The sequence below is a fragment of the Manis pentadactyla genome, chromosome 4 (assembly GCF_030020395.1).
Source record: "Manis pentadactyla isolate mManPen7 chromosome 4, mManPen7.hap1, whole genome shotgun sequence".
NCBI lineage: Eukaryota > Metazoa > Chordata > Mammalia > Pholidota > Manidae > Manis > Manis pentadactyla.
The window spans coordinates 62,355,314-62,374,756 of record NC_080022.1 but is presented as its reverse complement, the minus strand read 5'-3'; the positions used below and the strand labels follow the sequence as shown (position 1 = coordinate 62,374,756).

At 36.4% G+C, this 19,443-nt stretch overlaps 1 protein-coding gene across 2 annotated transcripts in view; it reads right to left on the bottom strand.

The window, feature by feature from the left end:
- Window positions 1-19,443, bottom strand: part of TNNI3K (TNNI3 interacting kinase) — a 336,780-nt gene that overhangs the window by 286,645 nt on the left and 30,692 nt on the right. For both annotated transcript variants that reach the window (XM_036890223.2, XM_036890222.2), the window contains exon 5: window positions 11,358-11,468. In XM_036890223.2, the coding sequence (XP_036746118.2) occupies window positions 11,358-11,468 (111 nt within the window). The remainder of the gene's footprint in view (window positions 1-11,357; window positions 11,469-19,443) is intronic.

The window sequence follows — 19,443 nt, the reverse complement described above, 5'->3', positions numbered from 1 at the left end:
ACTTTGGGCATCATTTGTTCTTCTTTCCTAGTTTCTTTAATTGTGAGTTTTGACTGTTTTTGTGGATTGCTCTTGTTTCTTGGGGTCAGCCTGTATTACTATGTATTTTCCTGTCAGAATTGCCTTCACTGCATCCCATAGGTTTGGGAAATTGAGTTGTTTTCATTTGTCTTCACATATTGTTTGATCTCTGCTTTAATTTGGTCACTGGTCCATTGATAATTTTGGAGTATGTTGTTTAGCCTCCATGTTTTTGTAGGCTTTCTTGTTTTCTTGGTGTAATTTACTACCAGTTTCATACCATTATGGTCTGAGAAGTTGCTTCACAGAATTTCAATCTTTTTGAAGTTATTGAGTCTGTTTTTGTGGCCTGGTATGTGATCTGTTCTGGAGTATGTTCTATGTACACTTGAGAATGTGTACTCTGCTCCTTTTGGGTGGAATGTTCTGTAGGTGTCTATTAGGTCCATATGTTCTAATGTATTGCTTAGTACTTCTGTTTCATTACTTATTTTCTATCTGATTGATCTACTTTTGGTATGAATGGTGTGTTGAAGTCTCCTAAAATGAATGCATTGCATTGTATTTTCTCCTTTAATTCTGTTAGTGTTTGTTCACATATTTAGGTGCTTCTATATGGGTGCATAGATATTTATAATGGTTATATACTTTTGTTTGACTGACACCTTCATCATTAGGTAACGTCCTTCTTTGTCTCTTGTTACTTTCTTTGTTTTGAAATCTATTTTGTCAGGTATAAGTACTGCAATTCCTGGTTTTTTTCTCCCTATTAGTTGCATGAAATATCTTTTTCCATCCCTTTAGTCTTAGTGTCTACCTTTGGGTTTGAAGTGAGTTTCTTGTAGGCAGCATATAGATGGATCTTGTTTTTTTATTCCATTATATAACTCTATGTCTTTTGATTGGTGGAGTCAGTCCATGTACATTTAAGGTGATTATTGATAGTTATACTTACTTCCAATTTAGGCTTTAGTTTGTGGTTACCAAAGGTTCAAGGATAGCTTTCTCACTATCTACCAGTCTATCTTAAATTGCTGATTACTCTAGCTCAAATGCAATCTAAGGGTACTTTTCTCACCCACTTCTTCTTCTTCTCTCTCCACTCCTTATATTTTAGGTGTCCTATTCTACACTTTTCATGTGCCCCTTCACTGATTTTGTGAGTAGTCGATTTAATTTTGTACTTGGTTGGTAATTAATTGGAGTGTTACCTTTACTGTTGTTTATTTTCTCTGATGACAGCTATTTAGCCTTAGCAACATTTCCATCTACAGCAATCACTTTAACATATCCTTTATGGTTGGCTTAGTGATGGTGAATTCATTCAACTTTTGTTTATCTGTAAATTGTTTAATCCCTGCTTCATATTTAAGTGATAATCTTGCCAGGCAGAGTGTTCTTGATTGGAGCTCCTTCTGTTTCATTACATTAAATATATTATGCCACTCCCTTCTGGCCTGTAATGTTTCTGCTGAGAAGTCTGCTAATGGCCTGATGGAGTTGCCTTTATAAGTGATTTTTTTTCTCACTCTGGCTGCTTTCAATACTCTCTCCTTGTCCTTGATCTTTGCCATTTTAATTATTATATGTTTTACTGGTGTTCCTTTTGTTAGGAGATTTCTGTGCTTTCATGACCTGAATGTCTACTTCCTTCCCCAGGTTTGGGGAATTTTCAATGATTATTTCCTCAAAGAGATTTTCTACCCCTTTGCATCTTCTTCTTCTGGTACCCTTATAATGTGCATATTATTTCATTTGGACTAGTCACATAGCATTCTTATTATTCTTTCATTCCTAGAGATACTTTTGTTCTATCTGTTTTTCAGTTTCATTGTTTTCTTCTCCCTAATTTCCAGATCACTTACAACTTCTTCAACCTGTGAATCACCTCCATTGTATTTTTCATTTCAGATACTATGTTCTGCAGCTCCAAGTGACATTTTTAGAGGTTATCATTCTTTTTGTTGAGATCCCCCCTGAGATCTTGAATATTTTTCTATAAATCTGTGAGCATGTTTATGAGTTTTACTTTAAAGTGTTTATCAAGAAGATTTGTGATTTCACTTTCACTCAGCCCTCTTTCTGGTGTTTCGTCTTACAGCTATTTCTGGACCAAATTTCTCTGCTTCTTCTTTTTTTTAAAAAAAAAACATTTCTTGTGGAATAATAGCTTTGTGTAGGAGGCACCCTCTAGTGCTTAGAAGCTCAATTTCCTGTGCAGGAGCCCCAGCTGTTGATGTGCAGTGGGTGGGGCACCTTTCTGTCTAGCTTGTAGTGATCTGATTTCAGGTGGGCTGTGTGGGCCATACACTGATCGTGCAAGCAGGGAGACTACTCGGGGCTTAGTCACTGTAGTTGCTGTATGTAGAGTCGCCCTCTACCCAGCCTGTTGCAATGGCAGGGGCCACAGGTGAGTCGGACCGGTGCCTGCTGGAAGGAAAGAGCTTCTGGGGTTGTTTCCCACAGGCAGTTCCTTGAAAAACAGGGTCAAGAAAAGTGGGCAAGCCTCCCTCTGCCTCCCTGGCAGCAAAGTGTAATTTCACTGCCAGCCAGTAGGCCTTGCACCACAGAGAAAAGCCTTGGGGCTGCATTATCAGTGAGGGGGATGGAGCTTCTAAACCTCCTGAAAGTTCCTAACTTGTTGGGCTGAGGATAGGCTGGAGAGGTGTTTTTCACCTGCCATTTCTCCTGAGCACAGAGCTCTGTGTATTTCTTGTTCCTCTGGTGCCCCTCTCTCTGCTGGGAAGTCTTTCAAACTGCCTGATTTGCTTTTTTCTGGGGTTCTGGTAGGGCATACCTGTTCTCCACAAGTGGCTGGAATCTCAGCCTTCCCTAGTGTTCCAGCTGTCTTTGTTGTCCAGCCCCACTAATCACTAGAGCACCATGTAGTGTGGGTTTGTGTTCCTGGAGCAGATCTCCAGGGCCAGGTGTTCAGTGGTCCTTGGCCCCTACTCCCTCCTTGCACCATTGCTCTTCCTCCCTTCCAGGGGCTTGGGTTGGGAGAAGGCTTGGGTCCTTCTGGATAGTGGCTTTGCCACTTTACCCTTTTCTGTGAGGTGTCTCTTCTTCCCCAGATGTTTGCAATCAGTTCTTCAGTCCTCAGTTTGTTTTCAGGTTTAGAACACACACAAAAAATATGCAATTTTTTGTGTGTGTTCTATGTTATTTGGGGAGAAGCTTTCTGCCTTGCCTTTTTACACCACCAACTTTTTCCCAGAATTCTTGATTTAATTTAATTATATTTAACTTAAATCCATTACATTTAAAATTTTCTTATATTAAATACTACTATAAGATTTTGTATTCCACAAAGTAAAAGACAGGTAACATACATGGAGTGCCTATTATGTGTCATAGTTCTAGGCATATAACATGCATAGTGAGTGACTGTGATCCTGAGCTCTACAATAAGCCTTTAATGCTACTTTAAGATTTACTAAAACACTTGAATCAGGGTTAGCCAAAAGTGAAATTATAAAGTAAATAAAAGGTATCTTTTTCTAATTATTCATTAATTATTTCCAGCTATCTTTCTCTCATATATCTCTTTTAAATCTAATTTCCCTTAATATTATTTAGGGAAGTGCTTTTTAAATTTGAATATGTATATAAAATTATCTGAGAAACTTGTTAAAATGCTGGTTTTAGGTAGATCTGAGGTAAGACCTGAGATTCAATTTTTTCAACTAGCTCCCTGATGATCCTGCATTGCTGGCCAATGGATCATATACTGATTGCCAAGGTTTTAGGATATCAGCTGATGTCAACTATAAGAGTCAATGTCAAGCATTAGAAATTTTACATTTTTACAGAGTTGTCTTAAAATTTATAACTGATTCAAAATTGGAAGAGTAAGCCTATGGTAGGCAGGAGGACTGGTTATCTCGAGCAGAAGCCATGTCCAGTGCCCATGTAAGAGGTGGTATGTCCACTCAGGAACAGACTCTACTTGGTCACTTTCTTAATGGGATATTCCTAGCCTGATAATTTGAACATATGCTTGTGAATATTTAATACAGTTTAAAGACTTGAAGTTTAAGTTGGAAATTTTCTTCTAGTGGCAATTTATAATGAAAATATAGGAATTAAATTATAGTTCACTATTGGTTGAACTATATACATTTTGCTATTTTGCTAAAATAAGGTCATATATAATTATACCATGATTCTAATATAAACCAAACTTACTGAAATTGATGAATCTTGAACACATTATGCTAAGTAAAAGAAGGCAATCATAAAAGATCATGTTATATGATTCCATTTATATGAAACGTCCAGAATAGCCATATCTATAAAGATGAACAGTAGATTAATGGTTGTCTAGGTATGGATAGTAAAGGGTGGATGGGACTGAAGGCTATTAGATACTGGATTTCCTCTTGGGGTGACAAAAAGTTCTAAAATTAGATTTTGGTGATGATTACACAACTCTGTGTGTGTATGCTATAAAACACTAAATTGGACATTTTAAATGGGTGAATTATGTGATATATAAATTTTATCTCAACAAAGTTATTTAAAACTATAATGCAGAAATACCAGAGATAAGGAATAGAGCTTATAAAAATAGGGTCCATACAAGTAGTGATTCTACAACATTTTGCTACACTGATGGACAGTGACTGTAAAGGAGTATATAGGGGGGACCTGGTATAGGGGAGAGCCTAGTAAACAAAGTATTCGTCATGTAAGTGTAGATTAATGATAAAAAGAAAAAAAGCAGTTCCTGTGTGGTGACCTCCAATGAGTTCTACACAATGATATAAAGGGCATATAAAAGTGTAGGCAAAGGGTCTGTTTGTGTTTATACAGAGGATCAAAGCCTAATTTGGCTACCCCGAAAATGAACTAAGATACGATATGAAAAAGAACTTCCAACATCAGCACTTTCTGGAAGACTCATGCCAGAAGATGATCATCAAAAAAACCCAACAAAGATCCACGCACTGCTACAGCTGTAGATGCACACATCCCACCAGTTCCTGGACTTGCCATGGGAATGAGGAAGGAGATATCTAAGCTGGCCTGTGCATACAGTAAAACAACAAATTTGACTAGATCTGTACTGTTGGAACTCAACCAAGAATTAGGAGAAGTGCAAATTGTAGCACTCCAAAATCTTACAACTACAGACTATTTACTGTTAAAAGAACATAAGGGATGTGAACATTCCCCAGGAATGGGTTGTTTTAATTTGTCTGATTTCTCTCAGACTGTTCAAGTTCAGTTGGACAATATCCACCATATCATAGATAAGTTTTCACAAATGCCTAATGTGCCTAGCTGGTTTTCTTGGTTTCACTGGAGATGGCTGGTAATTACAGGTACGCTTTGGTTATGTAACTATACTCCTATTATGTTAATGTGTGTGCGCAATTGAAGTAGTAGCTTAAAACCTATCCATGCTGAAGTTACTCTACAAGAAGATATGTCAAGGAAATAATCAATCTTCCCAGGTTTTCTTCCGCCTGCTACTTCTATAGCTTTTCTTCTTCCTACCTAATTACAACCCTTAAATAGAATTCATGCCACATTTCGAATTTACCGAGTATCATAGTTCTTCCAAGTGGTAAAGACACCTCAAGACAAATGCTGGGCATAGAAGCCACAGGGCATAAATATGCAAAGAAGTAAAAAGCTAACCTTTTCAAACAATAAGGCTTCTCTCTCACTTACCAACTTTACATTTCCCTGTATGGCCCTGGAAGATGACTGGTTAGCCAGAGACGGGTAAGATTCCTCAAGGGAGGAACAACCTAAGACAGGCACAGTCGCAGGGGGCCATCTGGTGGGAAAATGGGGAGCAGCAGAGGTGAGGCTTAGAACCTCCCCCCTCATGTTCTGAGAGAAATCTTCTGCATACATGGATGTTTTATTGCCCTTGTCTAGCTCGGATTAACACATAGTCTACAGGCACACACCTGATCATCTACATTTGCTCTCTTACAACACTAAACTCTGTTTTCTACCTTTATCTCATATCTACCTACCACTTCAGCATTTTATTAAAAATAATAATAATAGAGAAATGTGGTATCCACATATAAATCAAGTATAAAAATCAAATGAATATTCATATTTGAACTGACTGTTTATAGTTCATAATGCATGAACAAAACCGAAAGCTTCTGTGATGACTGCCCTTGTAATGTTCACCATGTAACTTATTCACTATGTAAGAATTTGTACTCCATGTAAGAACTTGTTCGTTATGCATCAGAAGATTGGAGACTGACGAAAATTAGGCTTGGGGTGGATAATGATTGTGCATTGAGTATTGACCCCCCTATACAGAATTTTATTGTTGTTAACAACCATTTGATCAATAAATATGAGAGATGCCCTCACAAAAAGAAAAAATTTATATATACATATATATATATAAACACACTTCCAATTGTAAAATAAATAAGTAACCGGGATGTAATGTATAGCATAAGGAATATAGTCAAAATATTGTAACAACTTGGTATGGTGATAGCTGGTACCTAGAATTATCATGTATATAAATGTTGAATCACTGTGTTGTACACCTGAAACTAATGTAATATTGTGTGTCAACTACCCTTCAATAAAAAATAATTATCGAGGAAAAAAAAAATAGGGTCCATATAAAGAGGCACCAGAATATCTTGATATCCTTGGTCTTTGAGACATTTCAGATCTGAGTATAGAGCACATTACCCCCCTGACACTTATGTTTTAAGTTTCTACGTACTATTTCCAAAGCTTAAATTCTAGTGATGTGGGCTGACAAGTTGTTTTTCTCTGACACGAGACAGCATGTGAACACCTGCTCTGCCAATTATTATCTAGCTCTGTCACCTTCGACATGTTATTTAACTTTTCAGTGCCTGTTTTCTCATTTGGAAAATGAGAATAAAAATCTCAAATGAGGATTAGTCAATTGACATGATTGACACAAAATTATCACTTCAAAGTTGCTAACTGTTATTTTTTTTTTTTACTATTTGTTCTGATTCTAAATCTAGTTCATAACAGACTATTCTATTCATAAGATTGGAAGCAGATATGATACCTCTTAGTTATAAAACTCATGAGTACATTATCTCCTAAAAAGAGGTGGAGAGAGAGACCACATTTTATAATTCTAAACATTCACTTGTTTGTGCCTTTGGGGAGAAAAACTAAAGCTATTTTAAAAGAAATAACTTAGATACAGTAAGAAGCTTCTTGGTAAACAAAATTCTCCCTTGAAATATTCAGATGATTTAGTTAAGAATGAACTGGAACAACATCAATTGCATTTCCTTGAAATCAGAAATAAATTCTGAAATAACTGGGAAGCGTCTCTGAAGCAGTGCTTGGATAAGTGTTTACAATCTGAAAAAGGGATAAAGTATGATAGAATAAATTCGATATGAAAATAAACATTGCACAAAGTGTACATGAAACATGCCTTTCACTTGCACAGTGTGTATATGAAACATGCCTCTGTGAAAAATAAAACAGTCCACAACTTCTGTATGTCATATATTGCACCTTTCCAGATATGGCCTTCTGTTTGCTATTCTAACAGTTGTCTACAGCTACAGAGAATTGATTTGTCTGCAGAACTGAAAAACTACTGCCTGAAAATCAAAGTGTAGCAGCTATTTAAAAAGTTATTTGACTAAGTATGAAGTACTTTATACTTGGGGTATGTAGTGTGTATGTGTGTGTTGTGTGCTCACATACATGCATTATACCTCCATGGGTTCTAGTGTCCATATACTAAGTATCATATAAAGTTATTCTTCAATCAATAAATGTTGCTTTAATTGTACTTGTGGCAGAGTCTGTGCTTTAGATAGTAACATTCAGTTTATGTTTTGTTTTCTGAATACAATTTTTGTTTCTTTGAGGGATAAGCTCTTTCTTATTAATATATACAGGAGTCATAAAGGCATAATTGTTCTTTTATTTACAAGACTGCAGATTTGAAGTCAGATAACCAGCTTGGAGTCATCTCTATCTCACTTATTTGTTGTCTGAATAGCCCTGTGGAAATCATTTAACTTCTCTAATCTTCAGTTTCCTCACTGATGAACTAAATCCTATGGTAGCCATTTCACAGGAGAATGAAATGACAAATGCATGTGAAAGAAAAAGCATGACCAAATGTTAGCTAATTTTTTTTCATTTTCTATATTTGAGAGAATGTATGACTCACATTTCCCCTGGACTCAAAGGGGAGAAGAGGGTTTAAGGTATGTTTGTTGGTTGCTGACAGGATCTTAGGTCTTGGATAAAGTAGCATAAGCATATGTATTGATAGATGGGTAAATTAGTAAGAGAGTAGGAGTAAGACCCAGGACAACCAATATTTGCCTGCATTTCAAAGCACAGTAACCTAAATCTGAATCTGAAATTGCAGTCAGCATGTCTAGGAATCTCCAGTACATGTTCTTTTTTCTATTATTGAAGGAGAAGGAGACAGCTGCCTAGTCAATGTAAATTTTATTGTAAAATTGTTTAATGGAATTCACAATTATGGGAGGACAAACACACTTGAGACACTAATATAACTTCTGAATTTGATACGTGTAGACAAGAGACCTGTCACACTTAGTATCAGTTACTGTTTCACTGAGACAGGTGGGCAATAAAAGAAAGTGTCTCCTATTGGAAGGGAACTCCCACTGATCCATTACCACTATCCCTGCTAAGCAAGAGTAAAATATATGAGTGGAAGAACCATTTAAATTTTGGAACAGTAAGTAAATATTATATGTATATTTTTTCCCATTGTAATCAACTTTTCTGTTGAATTTTATATCCAGGATTCTTTATTTATTCAAACTCTCCCTACAACTAATTATTGTGATACTACAATGTCCTTGTTTTCCTCATACCATTCTTTCCAATCATTCTTTGTCTACTCGATAGCTATTTAGTAATTCCTCAAGTCTCTGAGGATATTCTCTTAGGCTCAGTCTTGGCCATCTGACCCAATTTACAGCTTTCAGCCATTGCTATGGTTTCAAGTATCAACTGTACACATAATTTCCAAAAATTTACACTAAGTCCCAACTTCTTCATTGAATGTCAGTTGCATATTTCTAAATGATTAATGAACATTTCTGCTTGAAAATGTCGATGTCATCAGTGAATCAGCATATTAGAATTAATTTTTCCTCCAATTGAATCCTTTATCAGGTCTTTTATCTATCTGTCTGTTTAATTATCATATCACCACTCTGGAATCCATACTAAATACTGCCATCAAATAAATCCTCTTCAAAACATTGTTTATCAAATCTCCAACCATTCTGTTGCTTAAAAAGTATCAATAGGTCCCCATTTCCTCCTGGAAAAATAAATCCTATTGGTTGTAAGTGTCTTTAAAAAGTGAGAACTTCTGTACTCTATTACGTTTTTACCTACCACACCATCTAGTCTTGTGTGTTGTACATTGTAAACTACGATTGCTTATTGAATTGAATTAAACTCATTAGACTTATATTTGCAGTTTCTTTAGTCTGGTCATTACTAACAACCAAATCTACCTACAGGACTCTTCACAATCTGTTTCATGCTATCATTCTATTTACTCTCCCCTATATGTGCTCAGCTCATTCTCCCTCCCCATTTTTAGACATGATTCTTGTTCTTTTGTCTGTCCAATTCTCAACACTCTTCAAAGTCAGCACAATTAGAAATTTCCTCTCTTAAATCATTCCCTAACTCTTCTAGTCCACATTGGTCTCTATTTTGTGTTTTATTGCCATTCCTTGCTATGTAGTTATCATATTTCTATCATTCCCAGTTATCAAACCCACATTGATCTTTGACTCTTCCTTTTCCTTACTTATGACTATATTGTTACTTCAGAATTACTTATGTAATCTTTTCCTGTGTATTCATATTGTTTCCAGATATATGACAATACTAGGGGAAACAACTATGTCATGTTTTCTCATACCATTCCTACATTTTAGTACTGTCTGTGGAAAAAGCAGAGGCTCAAAAAAAATTGTTAAATGAAGGAATGAGTGTGGGTGGAAAGAAAATTTATTAAAAGTAGGTATTTACTGCATTTAATAGCTTCCACAGGAATAATCAAAGAAAACATTCTGCATTTTAAATATAGTGCTTTTCAGATATTTGGATACCATTTTTCTTTATTACCTGTAATTTAATTAGTCCATGAGATAAGAGAAGAAAGGCTAATGTATACATCTTTCATGCACCATGAGTGACTGACTGTAAAAGTCATTAAACATTATACAATAGTTAATGAAGGAAGCTGGAGAACCCATGAAGAATTTTAAGACAAGAGTAGAGACCTATTTGAAATTATTTTCGTAGAGTTTTCCCTAAGGCTGGTAGAATCAATATGATATTTCTTCCCGTTCTATGATTTATGAAGCAAGAAAAGAGCTATTTGAATAGGAGATACAAGCTCTTAACTACCTTGCTTTTGACTCTGTTGTAATTCTATCATTCTTAAGTGTAATTAGCTCAGCACTAGATGAAAAGGATTTTGTTTTGCAAAACACTCTCATTTTCCTGGCATCAAGAGGTTGAATGTGTTTCACTGGAACTTAGTATCTACCTCATCCATTTTTCTTCCCAGACTTTTTAATATTTACCTTCCATTTACTCTATCACTGGCCTCAGTTGGTTTCTTTTTCAGAAAACATTTGATATTTAAGTGATTCTAATGGGATTTCTTATCTCCTCAAATAAAACAAATTCACTTATACTTAAAAAGGATCTCACCAAAAAGATTTATCTAACGGGAAATAAAAGGATATAGTAAGAAGTGAAAATGTCAACATGAAGGAAATTATTTTGCTCTTAATGAAATATGTTAACATTTATTGAAATGACACTGTTAAGAGAGATGGTTCACACTTACTTTATAGATTTTATGTATGATTTTATATGCAGCTATATTAGTTCACAGTTGGGGTGTGTGTGTGTGTATGTATGTGTGTTAATGAAGAAACTACAATTTAACTTGCAACATGACTAAAAGGGAGAAAACAGATGTCATGAGGTAGAGTAACTTGCTTGAGGTGAATATAGCAAGTGGTGAAAACTGAGCTGCCTGACTCTAAAACTTATGTTCTTAATCACTGTTATAAAGCCTCTGTGTATCTAGTCATATTTATATTAATTGACATTTGATTACACTGTTACAAAATAGACTGGATTGACTATCAAAAGAGCATTTATGTACCTTAATTTGATCCCCCAAAGAAACATGTGTTCAATAGTTAAAAAATAAACAGTTCCTAGAATCTTAAAAGCCAGTATTTGAAAACAGTTGAGAACAAGAATCTAGAGGCAAGTTTGTTTTCACAGGTGGCCAAGATGTGACTTACCTCCAGGTGACCAGCTATTGTAGCAATATGCAAGGCAGTGAGGCCACCATAGCCAACCTGCTGTATGTCAGCTCCACTGTGAAGTAGGGATGTGATCAATTCTGCACTATCCTGTAAGGAAGCACATTTTTAGTGTTACTTTTCTACTAATAACAGGTTTGAACACTGTTCAACAGGATGTATTGATTCCCTGTTAGCCAGTTTAGATGCTCAAAGAAAACAGAAGTGTGATTTCTGGCACAGGAGTACATGAGATTGCAGAGAGAGTTCTCTGATGGTTGAAATAAAGGAATGAATGACACAGCCATTCAGTTACAATCAGTCCTTCACCACTTGACCATGAAAGACAGAAAGGACATTTACTTATAGTGAGGCTTCTGCAAACTCAGCTCAATCTTACATGTAGGTCACTCCAATAATGTGCTTTCTCCAGCAACTACAGTATTAAATTGACTGCAGTGGGCTATTTCATGGTAGTTCAGTAATTGCTTCTTCTCTAATACATATGTGTCATGGATCCTATACATAATTAATCAGTAATTTCTTTCTTAACTTGAATCATCTTAACAGTGAAAATATTTGAAGTCTTATTTAAACACTTAAGTTAGAATAATTAATGCAAAGACCAAAGTGATCCTTACTTTCTTTATACTGTTATACATAGTATTGTTTTCACTGTCTTTGAGAGATGTGGAACTATTTTAAAACAGCAATAACATTCTTTTATTTTTTTATTATATAATTAATCTTTCATATGTATTAACTTATTTAAATCTGGCACATGGTAGGACTTCAAAAATAGTTGATTAATAAATTAAAATTTTTAAATTGAATATTTCTCTAAACAACCCTATGAAAAATTACTATTATAAACTTCATTTTGTAAGTCAGAACACTCAAATAAGTAATGTAGAGGGCAATATAAACACAAAACTTCAGATTTGGAAGGGAACAAAAAGAAAGATCTTGTTTAACCTTCTCCTTCAAAATAAAAATTCAAACCCCACAACCCCCATAGTACTTGGCCCACCAACATCTCAAACACACCCAGTAGTAAGAAAGTCAAGTCTTCACTAGATAGGCCATTGCATTTGTGTGTATACATATAATTTCAAATACTGTTGATGAAGAAAACCTCCAAATAAAAAACAAAGTTTGGTTTCTTAATGCTATCACACATAAGTAAAGGTCTCAGGAAAGTAATAAAAAAGTGGAAAAAAAACTTTGGGAAAAAACTTCAAATACTATAATTAATGTTATAGTTTCTAAATCTTCCACTCTGCATACCTGTTGTACCAAGAAAGTTAAAGATTTTCTCTTCCTTTACTGTTCCATTTTCCCATTCTATTCAGCCTATAGACTTATGTTTTCTCCATTAAAAAACAAGAACAAAAACAAAAAGCACCCATTTTTCCCCTGAAGCTAATTTTAGCTGTCTTTGCCTTCATTTTCCAAGCTTCTGGAAAATGGTATTGACATACACTGATGACACCTCTGCTTTCATTTCTTTAGTATCTGTAACTACAAATACCCCAATTTTGCATAAATCCTAACTGAGCTAATCAAACTTCTTACTTTATCTCATACTGCCCCTTCTTACTAAGGCATATTTATTCTCCTTTTCCTTACTTTGCATTATCAAAAGAAATCACCAGACTGTTTCTACCACCTGAGATATAAGACCTCACACTGTCCTGAAGTCATCTCAGTTTCATAAGGTAAATTTCTATTTACCAACTCCAGTGTCAGTCATCTTCCTCCTTATAGTCAGATCATCTCTTTCTTCTTGACATCTTTATCTCTTGTTTTTCTAAAACCATATATTCATGATTTCTTTCTCTTTTGTCTCTTCTTTGTTTATATCTTCAAAAAGTGAGTGATATAGCCATTTCTCATTCTAAATGCTACCTTTGTCAATTCTTATACAATCTGATAACTTATCTTTGATCCTGGCTTCTAAGTCCAAATTCCATGTATCCTGCCTATCAATAGCATCTCAAATTAAAAATTACTCTTGTAAATACCATTTATAATTTCCCCAGTATGATCTGTCATCCCTTAGCATTTCTTATTTATATTAATGGCACTTGCCTATTCCTAATGACCTTGAATCCCTTTAACTCTATCAGTTTCAGAATTCTGCTGGTTTTAACATATTAATACTTCATACATTTCTCTTTATTTCTAACATCACCTCTATTTTACACAGTCTTCTAACTGGTCTCCTTCACTAAGTTTTTCTTATTGCAATTCATCCTCCACACTGCTGCCAGATAAATTTTCTTAAACCAGTTTTGATCACATCATTCTCCTTTACAATAAACTTGCCATATACTCAACAAATATTTATTGAGCATATATGGTGAAACATTGTTCTGATCAAGAGGGACACGGCAGGAAGATAGTTAAATCCTTGACTTCATGGAGATTCTATTTTTACTATGTATTACGTGAGAGGAGAGAGAGAAAATAAATAAAAATGTTTTGTAAGTATCACAAAGTAACAAAGGCTATGAGATAAAATAGGTAAATGATAAAGAGTCTACTTTAAGTAGTCAGGAAAAGCATCTCCAAGGAAGTTACCTTTGAAATAAAGGGTAAATTTTAAAAAGGAGAAATCCAAGCCTTAATTTCAAAGATGAGCATTCAAGGACAGGGAGTAGCTAGTGCAAAAGTAAGATGGAAATAAACTAGTGTGTTTGAAGGCCAGTATTGAGTAGAAGGTTAAAAAAAAAAAGGGAGTAAAAATAACGTTCAAGATAAGGTCAAAGACATCTGTTCCTGTAGAGCCTTGAAGATCATGGTATCAGGTGTTAAGAGTCTTACCAAGTGCAGTAGATAGCAGGGGGATAACATGATGATACAGAGGCAGGGAAGAATCAGGAATAAGTAGTGTTTGAGGTAGAAATAAAATGTTATGCTTTTCACATATTAAGTTTGAGAAACTTATAAAGCAGGGTTAAGATAGTGGGAACTAGAATTAGCCTCCCTATTTAAAATCCCAGCTCTGGTAATACTATGTGAACTGGGGCAAGTGATAAAAAAAGGGGACAAGGGGAACCCTCCTACACTGCTGGTGGAATGTAAATTAGTTCAACTATTATGGAAAGCAATATGGAGGTTACCCAAAAAACTAAAAATAGAAATACCATTTGACCCGGGAATTCTACTCCTAGGAATTTACCCAAAGAAAGCAAGTTCTCAGATTGAAAAAGACATATGCTCCCCTGTGTTTATTGCAGCACTATTTACAATAGCCAAGATGTGGAAGCAACCTAAGTGTCCATCAGTAGATGAATGGATAAAGAAGATGTGGTAGATATACACAATGGAATATTATGCAGCCATAAGAAGAAAACAAATCCTACCATTTGCAACAACATGGATGGAGCTAGAGGGTATTATGCTCAGTGAAATAAGTCAGGTGGAGAAAGACAAGTACTGAATGATTTCCCTCATTTGTGGAGTGTAACAATGAAGCAAAACTGAAGTAACAAAACAGCAGCAGATTCCCAGACTTCCATAAGGGACTAGCAGTTACCAAAGGTGAGGGGTGAGAGAGGGTGGGTGGGGAGGAAGGAAGAAGGGGGTTGAGGGGTATTATGACTAGTGCACATGGTTTGTGGTGGGGTCACAGACAGTGTAGCACAGCGAAGACAAGTAGTGACTCTGTGACATCTTACTACACTGATGAACAGTGACTGCAGTGGGGTATGGGGGGGTGCTTGATAATATGGGTGAATGTAGTAACCACAATGCTTTTCATGTGACACCTTTATAACAGTGTATATCAATGATAACTTAATAAAAATTTTAAAAAAGGGGGACAATGACTGTATCTGCCTGATGTAATATACATACAAATTGTATATCCACAACTGATGTGATAACATGTATAAAGCACTTAAAAGGTACCTAGCAAAGCAATACTCAATAAACTCATTACCCCTGGACATAGAAGTGTGGGCCTCAGCATAGTCCTCAGTGAAAACTTCCAAATAAGTGATTTGATTCAATCATCTGGCTCTTCTTTCTCCTTTTCCTTTAACTCTTTCCCACAATTTCACTTCCTCTGCTTCACTAGCTACCCATTGAAGTAATCAAAGTAACCAGAGAAAAACTCTAAACCAGTACTGAAAATTAGGAAATGAGTACCAGTTCTGCCTCCTTCAGAAAAAATAATTCACCTGAGTTAACCCTAACCTGACAAATGACCTTTAATTTTGAATGGTGAGGGTTAAAATATGAATAGTCTCTTAGATAAATGGGAAAGACATCACCTTAAAACATTTTTCTGTGCAGATGGGTAGGCATTTAAATGCAGAGAAATGGAGAAAGCCATTCTAAGCATAAAAGCTTTTTAAGTATGTTTAAAAAGAGAGAGGAAATATGATAAATTTGATCAAATAAAAGTATTTAAAAACAACATTATAAGTTAAATGATAAATTTGAAAAATATTCATAATATATAAAACTGATACCTTGGTTGTATATTTAGTATATGAAGAACTCATACAAATCAATAGAAAGATGGATACTGTTTAATTCAACAAGTATTTATAAATGAATGTGTACCTTATGACAAGCACTGTACTAGGGTAAATTAAAACAAGTTGTATGTAAATCATCGGGCATATAAAACATTTACCTATCAGGCAGATTGTAGTAGACACAGTTTCATCCTTTATTCAACTGTCTTTGTATTTTCTCTTATTCAGCCAAAATTTGTGGAATTTGAGAGAAAGTTTATAAAGTATGATTCCTTCAGAATAGGCCAATGGTAAGATCAAAAGTTAGAATGACTAAATTATTATTTCAAATCTTCATTGGATGTCTCAAGTTGAACTCTGATTGATTCAAGTATTTTTTTTTACTAAATACTATGAAGATAGGACTTTCATCTTAAAAGCTATGCTAAAGAGAATGTAACAAAACTCTCATGCTTCTTACAAATTGGTTACTATGGGCTAAGTCCCATGCAAAATGTTTTACCAACATCATCTCTTTCAAGCTTCACAACTTACCTATGAAAAAATTATTACTATCCCTATTGTATAGTTAATGACTCTCAGGATCAAAGAAATAAAAGTACTTGTAGAACCTTAAATAGTTTGTAAGTGTTGGAACTAGATACAAACTCAGGTCTGTTTGACTAAAGTCCAGGCTTCACTCTGGACTTTCCATAGTGCTTTAGCTGATCTTTCCTTGGTTCCAAGCTCAAGAAAACACTTGAGAGGATGCAATTTTGTTGTATTTTGTCGTTTTTAACTGACAAGTTCCAAATATTTATCCTGTATGCTACAGGAATATTGTATCCTGATGGAACAAATTTTTTTTTAATTTTAGTATCATTAATCTACAATTACATGAGGAACATTATGTTTACTAGACTCCCCCCATCACCAAGTCCCTCCAACAAACCCCATTATAGTCACTGTTCATCAATGTAGTAAGATGCTGTAGAATCACTACTTGTCTTCACTGTGTTGCACAGCCCTCCCTGTGCACTCCCCCACACTATACATGCTAATTGTTATGTCCCCTTTCATCCACCCCCCTTATCCCTCCCTTCCCAGCCACCCTCCCCTGTCCCTTTCCCTTTGGTAACTGTTAGTCCATTCTTGGATTCTGTGTTTCTGCTGTTGTTTTATTCCTTCAGTTTTTTCTTTGTTTTATACTCCACATATGAGTGAAATCATTTGGTACTTGTCTTTCTCCACCGGGCTTATTTCACTGAGCATAATACACTCTAGCTCCATCCATGTTGTTGCAAATGGTAGGATTTGTTTTTTTCTTATGGCTGAATAATATTCCATTGTGTATATGTACTACATTTTCTTTATCCATTCATCTACTGATAGACACTTAGGTTGCTTCCCTAATGGAACAATTTTAAAAGTCAGAAATATGGTACATACCTCCTGGAAAGCAAATTCATATAAGATTTAAAAATTAGGTGAATTTTCAATATTATAAAGCTGATTTAATTTATTGCTTGTATTCTACAGTTTGTAACGAGTATCTAAGGGCAAATTTTAAAAAAACTCTTGTCTTGCATAGGGTATAGTCTTCTGGGGAACTGACAGATTTTCCTTTATGCATTCTCTAGCCAAATTTACATCATTATTATTTGCCCAGAAACACTGGAATGTGGGGTAAATAAGCCTCTGTGATGCATTCATGTGTACAGTGCTTATTACTTTAAACAAAAGAAAATCTATGTGTGGAAGGGTAAGGCATAGACAAAACTCAGCCCAGCTATATCCTTGAAAAAAATAGAATTTGGGAGTACATAGGCTTCCAAAGATTTATATAAATGAATGAAATTCTTTTTGGAATGGTAGCAACTCTAACTGTACGATGCAGAAAACTAACATATCATCTAACATCCTTACTGGTGTTAGCTCCATAATTCTTACTATGGATAAGTCAAGATGGGTAGCCATTAATGTCAGAGAGCTCAGGTTCTCTACCAACAAATTACTAAATTAAAAAAACATACCAGAGGGGAGGAGCCAAGATGGCGACGTGAGTAGTTCAGCGGAAATCTCCCAAAAACATATATATTTTTGAAAACACAACAAATACAACTATTCCTAAAAGAGAGACCAGTGCATACAGTACAACAGCCAGGCTACATCTACATCTGCGAGAACTCAGCATCACATGAAGGGGGTAAGATACAAGTCATGGCCTGGTGGGACCTGAGCACCCTCCTCAACCCCAGCTCCCCAGCTGGAAGAAAGAAGTCAGACTGGGGAGGGAGTGAAAGCCCAGGACTGCTAAACAACCAGCTCTAGTAATCCACACTTGGAGCACAGACACACGGTGCATGGTGTGCTGGATATTAGAGAAACAGAAAAGCAAAACCTGTGAGCAGATCCCCTGCAAATGACTCCCCTGGGACAAAAGAAAAGCGAGTGCTTTTTTAAAGTCTTAAAGGGACAGGGACCTCTCAGATGGATGAAATTGTCCTGGCACACACAGCCAAGCAGCTGGGAATCCTGGGGAACTCTAGGCGACCTAACCCCTGGGCAGCAGCACAGCTCTGAAGCCCCCCACAGTGTTAAGCAGCCTGCCAGTTGTTCCCCCATCTGGTGCAGACCCTGACACACCAGCCCAGTAGCAGGAGAGCGGCAACACGAGCCAGCAGCGGTGGCACCACAGGGGCCCGGGAGTGGTGAGCCGGTGGCAGCAGCAGCCTAGCAGCTGCCCAGAATCTCCTCCCGGCACACAGCCACCTGGGCCAGACCCAAAGGCCGCCACCAGTGTGCAGCTGCCAGGCGGGCACGCACTCTCACAGGAGAGCACACCTGGCATGCCTGCCACTCCCCACAGCGCTCTGCACGACCCTGACAGAGACCCCGTGCACAGCAGGTTAGGAGATTAACCTGGAGGCTGCACCAGGACTGTGGGTAACTGACACAGGCAGCAGAGAAGGGCAAGGTGACCAGAAAGCAGGAAAGGACTTTGTTCTCCCAGCTGACACATGCACTATGTGCCTACAGCTACCTCTAACACCATGAAAAAGCAGAAGAATTTGGCCCAGTCCAGAATTACCCAGACAACCCCTGAGAGAGGGCCTGAGGAGGTAGACTTTACCAATCCACCTGAAAAAGAATTCAAAATAAAGGTCATAACCATGCTGATGGATCTTCAGAGTAATATGCAAGAGTTAAAGGATAAAGTTGGGAGGAAGAATACAGAAATAAAACTATCTCTGGAAGGACATAAGAGCAGACTGGATGAGGTGCAAGAAACCAGTAATGGAATAAAACTCAGAGAACAGGAATACAGAGAAGCTGAGGCAGAGATAAAGAAAAGGATCTCCAGTAATGAAAGAATATTAAGAGAAATGTGTGACCAATCAAACGGAACAATATTCTCATTATAGGGGTACCAGAAGAAGAAGAGAGACAAAAAGGGATAGAAAGTGTCTTTGAAGAAATAATTGCTGAAAACTTCCCCAAACTGGGGGCAGAAATAATCTCTCAGACCATGGAGGCCCACAGAACTTTCAACACAAGGGACCCAAGGCGGACAACAGAAAGACATATAATAATTAAAATGGCAAAGATCAAAGAAA